At 38.3% G+C, this 13,631-nt stretch overlaps 1 protein-coding gene across 1 annotated transcript in view; it reads right to left on the bottom strand.

The window, feature by feature from the left end:
* Positions 1-236: 236 nt before the first annotated feature.
* Positions 237-13,631, bottom strand: part of LOC113076213 (zinc finger protein 271-like) — a 197,861-nt gene continuing 184,466 nt past the window's right edge. Inside the window, exon 3 of the mRNA XM_026248873.1 lies at positions 237-1,210. Coding sequence (XP_026104658.1) covers positions 879-1,210 — 332 coding nt within the window. The 3' untranslated portion in view covers positions 237-878. The remainder of the gene's footprint in view (positions 1,211-13,631) is intronic.

Genomic DNA, 13,631 nt, shown 5'->3' on the forward strand with positions numbered 1-13,631 from the left:
AACTTAATTTCATTTTTAATTTAACTTAATTTTGTTTTTTTCTTTATTTAAATTTCGTTTTTTCTTTATTTAAATTTCGTTTTTTCTTTATTTAAATTTCGTTTTTTCTTTATTTAAATTTCGTTTTTTCTTTAATTTAAATTTCGTTTTTTCTCATTTAAATTTCGTTTTTAACCTATTTAAATTTTGTTTTTTCTTTAATTTAAATTTCATTTTTTTAACCTATTTAAATTTGGTTTTTCTTTATTTAAATCTTTTTTCTTTATTTAAATTTCTTTTTTTCTTTATTTAAATTTCCTTTTTCTTTATTTAAATCTATCCTTACTGTGCCAATTTGTTAGTCAGAAAAATATATGACTACCTTAAAAGTATTGCTTAATTTAATAGACCTGTGTGTGTGTGTTTTATATCACTAGTGCTGTGTCTATTCTTGGAGCATAAGCCCTGCCCGCGTGAGGTGCGCCGCTTCCCACTCGCGCTGTTCTGATTGTAGTTTACTAAAAGTTAATTAATTCTGAATGTGTCGCGTCTCGCGTGTCCATCTATATTGCACCAAATACGACACTGCACTCCCTTGTGAAGCCGATTGGATGAACGGTTCTCGAAATAATAAAAATGCAAACGGACATACAGACACAGATTCCTGCCTTTATTAGAGGGAAAAATATGTTAATTACTACCGAAGCTTTGAAGCTCAAAAAAATGGTATTCGAACCAGCCCTAAATGTCTTCCTCTTAACAAGGCTATTCCTGAATTCCGGATTTGGCCCGCGGGCCGCCAGTTGACGTTGCATGCCATACAACATATTTACATATACAGCTAAATGTGTCTCCGCATGTATGGGGCCTTACTTTGATTGGTTTTTGTGTATAACAGATTACTTAATGAAACGCTTCCTAGGTACGTTGCGGTGATGTACTTTCTCTCCAGTGTGAATCCTCTCGTGTGTTTTCAGACCTACTGACTGACTGAATCTCTTGTCACAGTGTGAACACTTGTAAGGTTTCTCTCCAGTGTGAATCCGCTCATGTGTTTTCAGATTTGCTGATTGATTGAATCTCTTGTCACAGTGTGAACACTTGTAAGGTTTATCTCCAGTGTGAATCCTCTCATGTGTTTTCAGATTTATTGGCTGACTGAATCTCTTGTCACAGTGTGAACACTTGTAAGGTTTATCTCCAGTGTGAATCCTCTCATGTGTTTTCAGATGTGATAAATTATTGAATCTCTTGTCACAGTGTGAACACTTGTAAGGTTTCTCTCCAGTGTGAATCCTCTCGTGTGTTTTCAGACATGATAAATTATTGAATCTCTCGTCACAGTGTGAACACTTGTAAGGTTTCTCTCCAGTGTGGAACCTCTCATGTGTTTTCAGATTTGTTGATTGATTGAATCTCTTGTCACAGTGTGAACACTTGTAAGGTTTCTCTCCAGTGTGAATCCTCTCATGTGTTTTCAGATATGCTGATTGATTGAATCTTTTGTCACAGTGTGAACACGTGTAAGGTTTTTCTCCAGTGTGAATCCTCTCATGTGTTTTCAGATGTGATAAATTATTCAATCTCTTGTCACAGTGTGAACACTTGTAAGGTTTCTCTCCAGTGTGAATCCTCTCATGTGTTTTCAGATATGCTGATTGACTGAATCTCTTGTCACAGTGTGAACACTTGTAAGGTTTCTCTCCAGTGTGAATCCTCCCGTGCAGTTTTAATCTCCTTAATGAAATAAAAGTCTTTTCACACTCAACGCACATGTACTCTCTCACACCAGTATGTATTTTCTGATGTTCTTTCAAACTTTGTAGACGCAAAAAACTCTTACCACACAAATGACATGAATGTGGCTTCTTCTTTGCATGAACTTTCAAGTGTTTCTTCAGAAGTGAAGCCCATAAAAACATTTTACCGCATTGATCACATGCGTGCTGCTTCTCTCCAGCGTGGATATTCATGTGATCCTTGAGGTTTGATGATTGTGTGAAACTCTTACCGCACTGGGAAAGTTTTCCGCCAATTTTGACATGATTTTTCTCCTCAACTTCACTTGATTCTTCTTTTTTCTCTTTTTCTTCAATGAATTCTGAAATAAAAGTACAAATTATTTATTTTTGGTATATTGTTAAAAGCTGAGAGAACATCTGTAAATACACAATTTACTTTTCTTGCATTAGATTTACTGTCTTGTCTGCTGTAATGTTACTGTAATGTGTTTTACTAATTTAATAGGGAGACCCGTAAAACATTTTTAAGCATAATTTTTCTTTTCGGTCAGTTTGACCCTAGGGTCTTTAAGCTGTATAAAACAAGAAATATATAAATTTTACTAGGGTTGTGATGGTGGCAGATTTTTACCACTTTACCACCATATATATATATATATATATATATATATATATATATATATATATATATATATATATATATACATAGAACAAAATTATAAATGCAACACTTTAGTTTTTGCCCCCATTTTTCTTGAGCTGAACTCAATGGATATAAGACTTTACCTGTGTACACAAAAGGCCTATTTCTCTTAAACATTGTCTAAATCTGTGTTAGTGAGCACTTCTTCTCTGCCGAGATAATCCATCCACCTCACAGGTGTGGAATATCAAGATGCTGATCAGACAGCATGAGTTTTGCACTGGTGTGCCTTAGGCTGGCCACAATAAAAGGCCACTCTAAAATGTGCAGATTTACTGTATTGGGGGGGGGGGAGTGGAGTCTGAAAACCAGTCAGAATCTGGTTTGACCACCATTTGCCTCACCCAGTGCAACACATCTCCTTCACATAGTGCTGACCAGGTTGTTGATTGTGGTCTGTGTAATGTTGGTGCACTCCTCTTCAATGGCTGTGCGAAGTTACTGGATATTGTCAGGAACTTGAACAAGTTCCATCTAAAAGATCCATCCAATCCAGAGCATCCCAAACATGCTCAATAGGGGACATCTCCAGTCAGTATGCTGGCCAGTATGTTTTCAGCTTCCAGGAATTGAGTTCAGATCCTTGCAACATAGGGCCGTGCATTATCATGCTGCAACATGAGGTGATGGTCGTGGATGAATGGCACAAAAATGGGCCCCAGAATATCGTCAAGGTATCTTTTTGCATTCAATATTCTATCAAGAAAATGCACCTCTGTTCGTTGTCCTTAACATTGGCCTGCACATACCATAACCCCACCGCCACCAACACTGACATCAGCAAACCGCTCAACCACACAATGTCATACATACTATCTGTCATCTGCCCTGTACAGTGAAAACCTGGATTTATGTGTAAAGAAAACACCTCTCCAAAGTGCAAGATGCCATCGAATGTGAGCATTTTTCCACTCAAGTCTGTTACGATGATGAACTGCAGTCAGGTTGAGACCCCGACAAGGACGACGAGCATGCAGATGAGCTTCCCTGAGACGGTTTCTGACAGTTTGTGCAGAAGTTCTTTGGTTGTGCAACGCGACTGTTGCAAGCAGCTGTCTGGGTGGCTGGCCTCAGACGATCTTGGAGGTGAAGATTCTGGATATGGAGGTCCTGGGCTGGTGTGGTTACATGTGATCTGCGGTTGTGAGGCCGGCTGGATGTACTGCCAAATTCTCTGAAACACCTTTGGAGACGGCTTATGGTAGAGAAATGAATATTCAATTCATGGGCAACAGCTCTGGTGGACATTCCTGCAGTCAGCATGCCAATTGCATGCTCCCTTAAAACTTGCAACATCTGTGGCATTGTGCTGTGTGATAAAACTGCACATTTTAGAGTGGCCTTTTATTGTGGCCAGCCTAAGGTCTGTGCAGTAATCATGCTGTCTAATCAGCATCTTGATATGCCACACCTGTGAGGTGGATGGATTATCTCGGCAGAGGAGATGGGCTTTGGGAACAATATTTGAGAGAAATAGGCCTTTTGTGTACATGGAAAAAGTATTAGATCTTTGAGATCAGCTCAAGAAAAACTGGGGCAGTTTATACAGTAGGTGGACAACCTAAATGGGACAACAGGGCCGTTGCGTTAACCCCAAGTCAGTCGCGTGCTAAAATAATTTGCTAAACTACCGCCAGGTGGTGCAATGGGATGGATTTCTAAATGGATGTAATTGTAAAATGAAATAAGAGGAGGAAGTAAAACAACAATAACATTATGATATAACATTGTAACATCTTTAAAAAAAAACATTAAACAATTTACAGTGAGTTGATTTCAAAACGTAGGATAGTCTTAGGTTACAGTTTACTCATCAAAAATTAAAAGAAGACCTTTACACAAAGGATCATATGCATGATATTGTTATTAAACAGTATATAGATAGATAGATAGATAGATAGTACAGACCAAAAGTTTGGACACGCCTTCTCATTCAAAGAGTTTTCTTTATTTTCATGACTATGAAAACTGTAGAGTCACACTGAAGGCATCAAGGCCTATTTGACCAAGAAGGAGAGTGATTGGGTGCTGCGCCAGATGACCTGGCCTCCACAGTCACCAGACTTGAACCCAATCGAGATGGTTTAGTGGTGAGCTGGACCAGGACAGAAGGCAAAAGGGCCAACGAGTGCTAAGCATCTCTCGGGAACTCCTTCAAGACTGTTGGAAGACCATTTCAGGTGACTACCTCTTGAAGCTCATCAAGAGAATGCCAAGAGTGTGCAAAGCAGTAATCAAAGCAAAAGGTGGCTACTTTGAAGAACCTAGAATATGAAATATTTTCAGTTGTTTCACACTTTTTTGTTATGTATATAATTCCATATTTAATTCCACATGTTAATTCATAGTTTTGATGCCTTCAGTGTGAATCTATAATTTTCATAGTCATGCCGATAACGGCCCACAACTAATTTATATATATATGTCATGAAAATAAAGAAAACTCTTTGAATGAGAAGGTGTGTCCAAACTTTTGGTCTGTACTGTGTATATATTACATAATTATATATTTCATGACTATGAAAATTAAATTGTAGATTCACACTGTCTTTGGTACTTTTAATTGTGATGATTTTGGCTCACATTGAACAAAAACCCACCAATTCAACATTCATTCATCAACTTTGCCTTCTGGAAAGTAGGTTCATTCATGTACATGTACTCAATACTTGGTAGGGACTCCTTTTGCTTTAATTACTGCCTCAATTCGGCACGGCATGAAAGTGATAAGTTTGTGGCACTGCTGAGGTGGTATGGAAGCCCAGGTTTCTTTGACAGTGGCCTTCAGCTCGTCTGCATTAGTGTTGTCACGATACCAAAATTATTGTTTCGATACCGATACCTAGTCAAGAATTGCGATTTTGATACTTTTTTCGACACTTTTCCTGAAAAGGGAAAATACACTCAAATATCATTGCTGTGCTTTATTTTAAAACAGGGACAACATTCTAATCATGTAACACACTAATAAATGAACATATGAACAGCATATCTCACAACACAAACTTTTAGCACTTTACGCTAAACTTCCCTGCCAGACACAGAGGGTAGCAAAATATTAGCATGTGATGGTAATCTTCCCTGCCTAACAGAGGATTATTTTCAACTCTAAAATATCCTTTTTAGAGGATAACTTAGTTAACCAAACTCTACAGCTGTCTGTTAACTCTTCTCTGACGGCGCAGAGGCTAACAAATTTGTTCTGGTCTTAAATGTTCTTTTGGATAGAGGTACACTCACCAACCATTGGTTGTAAAGAAAGATTTAGTCTGGAATGAAGTCAGATCTTTGTTGAGATTGCAGTTTCAATCTGGATTCAGATGAGAAGCTCTATCCGGGTCACGGCACCAAAACTGTTGGGAACTCAGAAACGAAGACCAGGAGACTCTTGGGTAATCTTCAGCAGGATTCTTTATTGAGAATGCTCTGCGTGGCGCTGCAATCATCAACAGTCTAACTTGTCCTTAAGACATCGTAGTTTTTATATACATTCAAGTGGGAGGGATCCATACAGTAGAGGTGGAGACCATTTTAACAAAGCATGCAAATGCAATCAGGAAAGTACCAGACACTGGCATCTTCCCAGCCTTGATCTTATCAGCATAACAGTGTCATTTAAATAAAGAGGTGCCTGACAGTATCACTGATACCTTCACATTATCATAGAGACAAAAGGCACAGCTGTGCCTTGAGCTTCAAGGAAGAACACAAAGACAAAAGGTTAATGTCTCAGACACTTGATTTTCCTGATTTGAGCTTCTTGGATGTCAGCTTTATTACCCCAAAAAGTCTACTATTATATTGGAACCTAGATTTAAAATTTTATACATTTGTAATCCCACAGTACGAAAAACATACTTTTTCAAACACGTCCTAGACGGTAAGTTGATTTTCACGAAAATTGTCTCAGATCAATTTCAGACCATTCTGGCAAAAAGTTATGGAATTCAAGTTGATTCGTCCAACCGTTCTCAAATGACACATGAACAAATTTGATGAAAAGCACACAAAAATGCATGTGAGGCTATATCTCGTATTGAGACCAAACTTGATGTGTGTTAGAACAACCTGAGACTACCTGCAGTGCTTCGATGCAGCGCCACCTAGTGGTCTGGAAATATTAAAAATGTATATCTTTGCATTTAACTTCTGAATGGTTTGGCCAATAATCACAAAACTGGTATCTTTAGATTCAGTGCGTCGAGTCGAACGATATCCAATTTTCCCATGTCAACCATTTTAGCCATCAGCCATTTTAAATTATGTTTTAAAGTGCTGTATTTTTTTCTCTTTTTTTATGAATTATCGTATTGTTACAAACATAATTACAAAAATATTTGGCTCCCTGCCCTGATATAGTACTTAAAAAGTTTGGTGGCAGCGCCACCTTGTTGTCAAAAGTTGTAATCAAATATCTAAAAAATTCTAATAATTTTTGGATAATTTAGGCAAAATTGCCCATACTTCCTGTCCTCTATAATAGTGTCAATATAATAAAGTTTTTGTTTAGCGCAGCGATAAATTTGATGGAAAGATGCCAAAATTGCATCTGAGGCTGTATCTCTGCATCCATTTGAAAATATTTGCCAATATGTGCCATTATCACCTTACACTGACCATGCCACATTAATTCAGTAACAGTGCCACCTATTGGTCAAGAGTAATAAACCATTAATCATTAACCATTAATAGTTACTATGGCTGGGAAAAAATAATTGATTTTTTGATTAATCGTTTTTTAAAATGTGGTCGATTCAAAATCAATTCTCAAAGGCCATGAATCTATTTTTTTTCATATTTATTTCCGCAGACATTGAACGTAAGATTAGCGTTAATCTAATTACAAATCTTCTCCACTAGATGTCACCCTCTTATGTGCCGCCTTATGCGATGTTACCAACGAACCTGACATTCATTCATTCAGTGCTTAAAGCAGTGGTTCTCAACCCGCGGCCCGTCACGAATTCAAATGCGGTCCACTATTTGCTGAACACACACACACAAAACTTTTGCAACTCACTTGAAGAAGTTAAAGCAAATGGAAACACCATATACTACGCAGCAATCATCCTTAATTTAAAGAAATGTGGCAAAACATCTCTGGAAAGAACCTGTTTCCAAATTTGGATCAAAATAGGCTACATTTGTGAACGCACATTTTCTGCAATGTTGCGAGTAAGGTCATGCTCCCGTTCACGTCTTAGAGACTGCATCTTAAAGCCTCTTATACTTTCTGCGTCCGTGAGTCCGCTATGGACCGCTAGGCAGGCATGATGTAAACATCGCCATTGGAGAGTGTGTACCGAGGCTCTGAGCAGACGACCGCACGGACAGGTGCGCGTGGTCAGTAGTCTTCAAAAGAACAATTGCACATGTTCAGGCAGTGTGAAGAAGCCCATTGCCAGTCGAACCAATCCGGCCGGGCTTGTGCGGTAAATGAGCAGTCATGTAATGTGTTTCGATAAGCGCGAGAAAGATGCGAAAATGTATGCTGAGTAGTTGAAACGAAATGTTTTTTGACGAAATGTTATGGATTTTGTGTCGATAGGCAAAAACGTAGCATATTGACACCAAACTTTGTGTTATTGTCATCTCACACAGAACACACCAAAATGATTTGATTACAGCACCACCTGTTCAAAAGTGATAAGCCATTTAATCATTATTAGTGGTTGCATTTAAGATTTTTCAGCCATTTCAATTACAATCATCCTAAAATTGCTTTAATTGATCATTCTTGCATTTCGTGTAGGGTTGCCACCTTCAATACAGAAAAATAAGGGACGCCTTGGGGGGGGGGGGGGGGGGTTGGACACCTGAGGGCCACGATGCCCACAGGTCCGATGACGTGCGAGTGGTGGTAAATCACAACCTAAATGATGTTTTCATAAAAATATTAAAGCTAATGAACTTTAGTAATTAAGGCAGTGTGAACACAGTTTTTGGATAAAATATGTCATTGTTTGCAGACAGTAACACCATCCAAACAGTGAAACCACATAATAAATAACCGATCTACAAACATTTTCTAAATTTTCACATTTCACTTTTTTTTGTTTATTATTGGTAAGTTAATCTATTTTATATAGTCTATTGTTAATTCTACAATAGCCTATTGAATAATGCAATTATTTGCTTCACTTAGGCACTATATTTTTATTATTAAATATATCTATCTTATCTCTTATTAATATAATGCTTATGTGTCTGACTGTACACCTTAACCGTAATAAACAAATTCCTAACACTTTGAAATAAGGTTTATTAGTTAACTACATTAACATTAACTAATAATGATCTGCACTTATACAGCAATTGTTCATCTTTGTTCATGTTAATTTCCACATTTAATAATACTTTATTATAATCTTGTTAATAGTAGCCTAGTTAATGCACTGAACTAACATGAACAATGAACAGCTTTATTTCTATTAACTAACATAGATGAATAAATACTGTAACAAATGTATTTCTTACTCATTGTTATTTAATACACTAATGTTTAATAAATGAACCTTATTGTAAAGTGTATGAATGTTGTTCTTCCGAGGCATGCTGTCACACATCTGACAAGCCACCGTGCGCAACAGAGAAAACTCATTCATTCAGTGCTTAAAGCAGTGGTTCTCAACCCGCGGCCCGTCACGAATTCAAATGCGGTCCACCATTTGCTGTGAACACACACACACAAAACTTTTGCAACTCGCTTGAAGAAGTTAAAGCAAATGGAAACACCATATACTACACAGCAATCATCCTTAATTTAAAGAAATGTGGCAAAACATCTCTGGAAAGAACCTGTTTCCAAATTTGGATCAAAATAGGCTACATTTGTGAACGCACATTTTCTGCAATGTTGCGAGTAAGGTCATGCTCCCGTTCGCGTCTTACAGACTGCATCTTAAAGCCTCTTATACTTTCTGCGTCCGTGTGTCCGCTATGGACCGCTAGGCAGGCATGATGTAAACATCGCCATTGGAGAGTGTGTACCGAGGCTCTGAGCAGACGACCACACGGACAGGTGCGCGTGGTCAGTAGTCTTCAAAAGCACAATTGCACATGTTCAGGCAGTGTGAAGAAGCCCATTGCCAGTCGAACCAATCCGGCCGGGCTTGTGCGGTAAATGAGAGTGTGTATGAAAATGTATGCTGAGTAGTTGAAACGGAGGCTTGCTTCTAACGATTACGTTTTGGTAGCACCAGCAACTAAAGCAAAGTCTGAGGTTTGGAAAAGTTTTGACCTTGTTAATGAGAATAATGAGTGACGCACCATCAGTGAGCGCAGGAGCGCGCTGAAGCCATCTACAGTGGATTCAATCATTTTCCTCCACAAAAACATGTAGTACTTACCTAATCTTGGTGAGTAAATGTTTTTCAAATAATAACTAAATATTATTTGATTCTTAAATGCAAAATGTAGACAGTAGGCTATATAAGCTAATGTTGGCATTATTATTTTATTATGTCAGCTGCTATGGCGAAGCAAATCCGGCAGAGCCTTTATCTTAATTAATTTTGTTATTGCCAAATACCAATCTTAATTAAATTTTTTAAGAAAGACTTGTTTTTATTGGTGCGTTGGCCTATTTATATGCTAAACAAGCCTGGGGTTGGGCTTTTACTTAGATATTACGATGTTACAGAGGACTTATTTTATTTCTTTGTTCAAACTTCCAAGTGGCCTATTACGTTAGTCATGTATAAATTATGTTAAACCATGTATAAATGACTCATTCCTGACAAAAGGCAATATAGCTGTGTGCTGCGTACATTTGAATAATGTCGGGTTGTAAATGGGTTCGGGCTTTTAAAAAGCTGTCAATCAAAATGTACGTCTCGGGTTCGGGCCGAAATCTGTCGGGCTCTGGGCATGTTGGGCTTAACTTTTAAGGCCCGATTACAGCTCTAATAGAAAATCGAATCGAAAATCGAAATCGAATCGATCTTGAACATCTGAATCGATACCCAGCCCTAATAATTACATTTATAAAAATGCTAGTAACTTTTTATTGCATTAGCCTATTACTTCTCATCAACCATTGGTCCGATTTTCACCAAATTTAAATAGGATGATCTTCAGGCTGTCCTGACGAAATGTTATGGATTTTGTGTCGATAGGCAAAAACGTAGCATATTGACACCAAACTTTGTGTTATTGTCATCTCACACAGAACACACCAAAATGATTTGATTACAGCACCACCTGTTCAAAAGTGATAAGCCATTTAATCATTATTAGTGGTTGCATTTTTAGATTTTTCAGCCATTTCAATTACAATCATCCTAAAATAGCTTTAATTGATCATTCTTGCATTTCGTGTAGGGTTGCCACCTTCAATACAGAAAAATAAGGGACGCCTTGGGGGTGGGGGGGACACACCTGAGGGCCACGATGCCCACAGGTCCGATGACGTGCGAGTGGTGGTAAATCACAACCTAAATGATGTTTTCATAAAAATATTAAAGCTAATGAACTTTAGTAATTAAGGCAGCGTGAACACAGTTTTTGGATAAAATATGTCATTGTTTGCAGACAGTAACACCATCCAAACAGTGAAACCACATAATAAATAACCGATCTACAAACATTTTCTAAATTTTCACATTTCACTTTTTTTTTTTATTGGTAAGTTCATCTATTTTATATAGTCTATTGTTAATTCTACAATAGCCTATTGAATAATGCAATTATTTGCTTCACTTAGGCACTATATTTTTATTATTAAATATATCTATCTTATCTCTTATTAATATGCTTATGTGTCTGACTGTACACCTTAACCGTAATAAACAAATTGCTAACACTTTGAAATAAGGTTCATTAGTTAACTACATTAACATTAACTAATAATGATCTGCACTTATACAGCAATTGTTCATCTTTGTTCATGTTAATTTCCACATTTAATAATACTTTATTATAATCTTGTTAATAGTAGCCTAGTTAATGCACTGAACTAACATGAACAATGAACAGCTTTATTTCTATTAACTAACATAGATGAATAAATACTGTAACAAATGTATTTCTTACTCATTGTTATTTAATACACTAATGTTTAATAAATGAACCTTATTGTAAAGTGTATGAATGTTGTTCTTCCGAGGCATGCTGTCACACATCTGACAAGCCACCGTGCGCAACAGAGAAAACTCGCAGACAAATTGTGCTTGAAACTCATTTCCGTGGACACTTTCCAGCCAAGCATTTGATTCTTCCCACTTTCGTTGGTACTTTAGCATCCACTTTTGTTTCAGCGATGGACGCGGCGGGGTATCTGGAGCAGCCTCCGCCATTCTTTTAAATTTACTCTCTGACAAGAGACCCGCCCTCCTCTGACTCTGATTGGTCATGAACCTGAAACAAACCAATCAATCCACAGATGACAGCGAGTACTGCCCAATCAGCATGAGATGCTGCATTGAAGACTCTGAAATACGGGAACTCCGAAAATACGGGACAAACCCCGTCCCATATTGATTCAAAATGTTATTCTCAAATACGGGATGATTCCGTATTTTAAGGGACGGGTGTCAACCCTAATTTCGTGTGATGCTCCATGCCATGCTTAATAAAATCATAGCCATAGGTAATTGTCTAGTGCTACAACTGCAATTTATAATTAATGCAATTTAATGACAATTTATTTATTTACTTTGTTAAAGTTTTATTTTGAACCCTTATAGTAGTTTCTTTTTTTTTTGGAAGGGGGGGGGGGGCAAAAGAATACTATTCTGCTAAGGGCACCCATTTGGCCCGTAGCGACCCTGCTATAGATATATTTATCATGTCTGTAAGGCATCTATTAGCTGATTTTCTGTTCATTCTTTTCCTCCTGTTGAAGATGAGCAGAAGAAAGCTCATCATGTTTCTTTTCTTTTAGGGCTGTCGCGATAACCGCAATATTGTAATACCTGCTAGCAACCGCAGTGTTCAGGTTTTTTTTTATGAGGCTGTGGCCCTCTTGTTTTTTAAATTTGTCACTGTGCATTCAATGTTAAATAAATTAATGATACAATATGGTTACAACTGTAATTTTCTCACGAGCCGTTGTAGCTTTACGGTACTTCGTTTGTTTTGAATAGGCCGGCTGAAATGATGGAAGGCACTCGATCTCATCCCAAAACCTAATGTCACGTCGCCAGTTTGGGAACATTTTGGCTTTCAACCCAATATATAAGGAACTCCCCCACACTATCTTAGGGTATACTCACACTAGGCATGGTTGCCATGAACCGGGCCCGAGTACGATTGTCCCCGCTCCCCACTCCCCCACTGGCCTGCACTCACATATAGGGTTTCAGCATTCGTGCCGGAGCACGCTTACGTCATTATGGTGCGACGGTTTCGGGATAAACAGGAAGAGCGGCGCTCTCTGAACACAATGGAGTCCATCGCTCTGTTTTCTTTGTGGATAATTTTATGTCGTTTGGTCCACAGCCCTTTCACAGCCTGTTGTTAAACCGATGTGTCGCCTTAGTGGCGCGAAAATTTTCACGTAATCGTGCTGCTCGTATGAGGATGTTTGCAAGGTACCAGCTGAAGTGCAGCAAGGACTTTGCAGTTTTGAGTTTTTATGCGTTTTGCACCTCTGCCGTAGACCAAAGCGACCCTTTCCCTGCCAAGTTGGTTTTGGAGCGTCGCAAAACCGTGACGCAACACGTCCTTTTCCGTGCTCCAGCACGGTTAGCGCTCACACTGCATGCGAACCACGCCCGAGTCCAACTGAACCGTGCTCTGGCCCACCTCTTCCAAGTGGGCCAGGGCCAGCTAATTGAGCCGCGCCCGGGCATGGTTCGGAGCACTCACACTAGTCAATCGAACCGCGCTTTGGTGGTCAAACGCACTCGGGCACGGTTCAAACTGGCTAGTGTGAGTACACCCTTAACTTGCAAAATAAATGTTTAATAGCGCAACGTTTCGGTCACACGACCTTCATCAGGAGTATACAAATGTTCAAATTCATCTCTTTTATCTCCATCTGCGAATAATTAAGCTCATTAGGAATACATAATTAGCACCACATCATAAACCGTTTCAAATTATTCTAGTTACAACAATCAAAATCCCCCTATAGGTTAACAAAATCATCCAAACAATCAACACATCGTCATCAAACAGCATCAAATTGTAATTCTAAACAGTTATAACAATCAGTCAGGATCCATAGTCACTCAAACTCATCATGAATACATAGTAGAAACAAC

Source organism: Carassius auratus, unplaced genomic scaffold (genome assembly GCF_003368295.1).
Source record: "Carassius auratus strain Wakin unplaced genomic scaffold, ASM336829v1 scaf_tig00019316, whole genome shotgun sequence".
Classification (NCBI taxonomy): domain Eukaryota; kingdom Metazoa; phylum Chordata; class Actinopteri; order Cypriniformes; family Cyprinidae; genus Carassius; species Carassius auratus.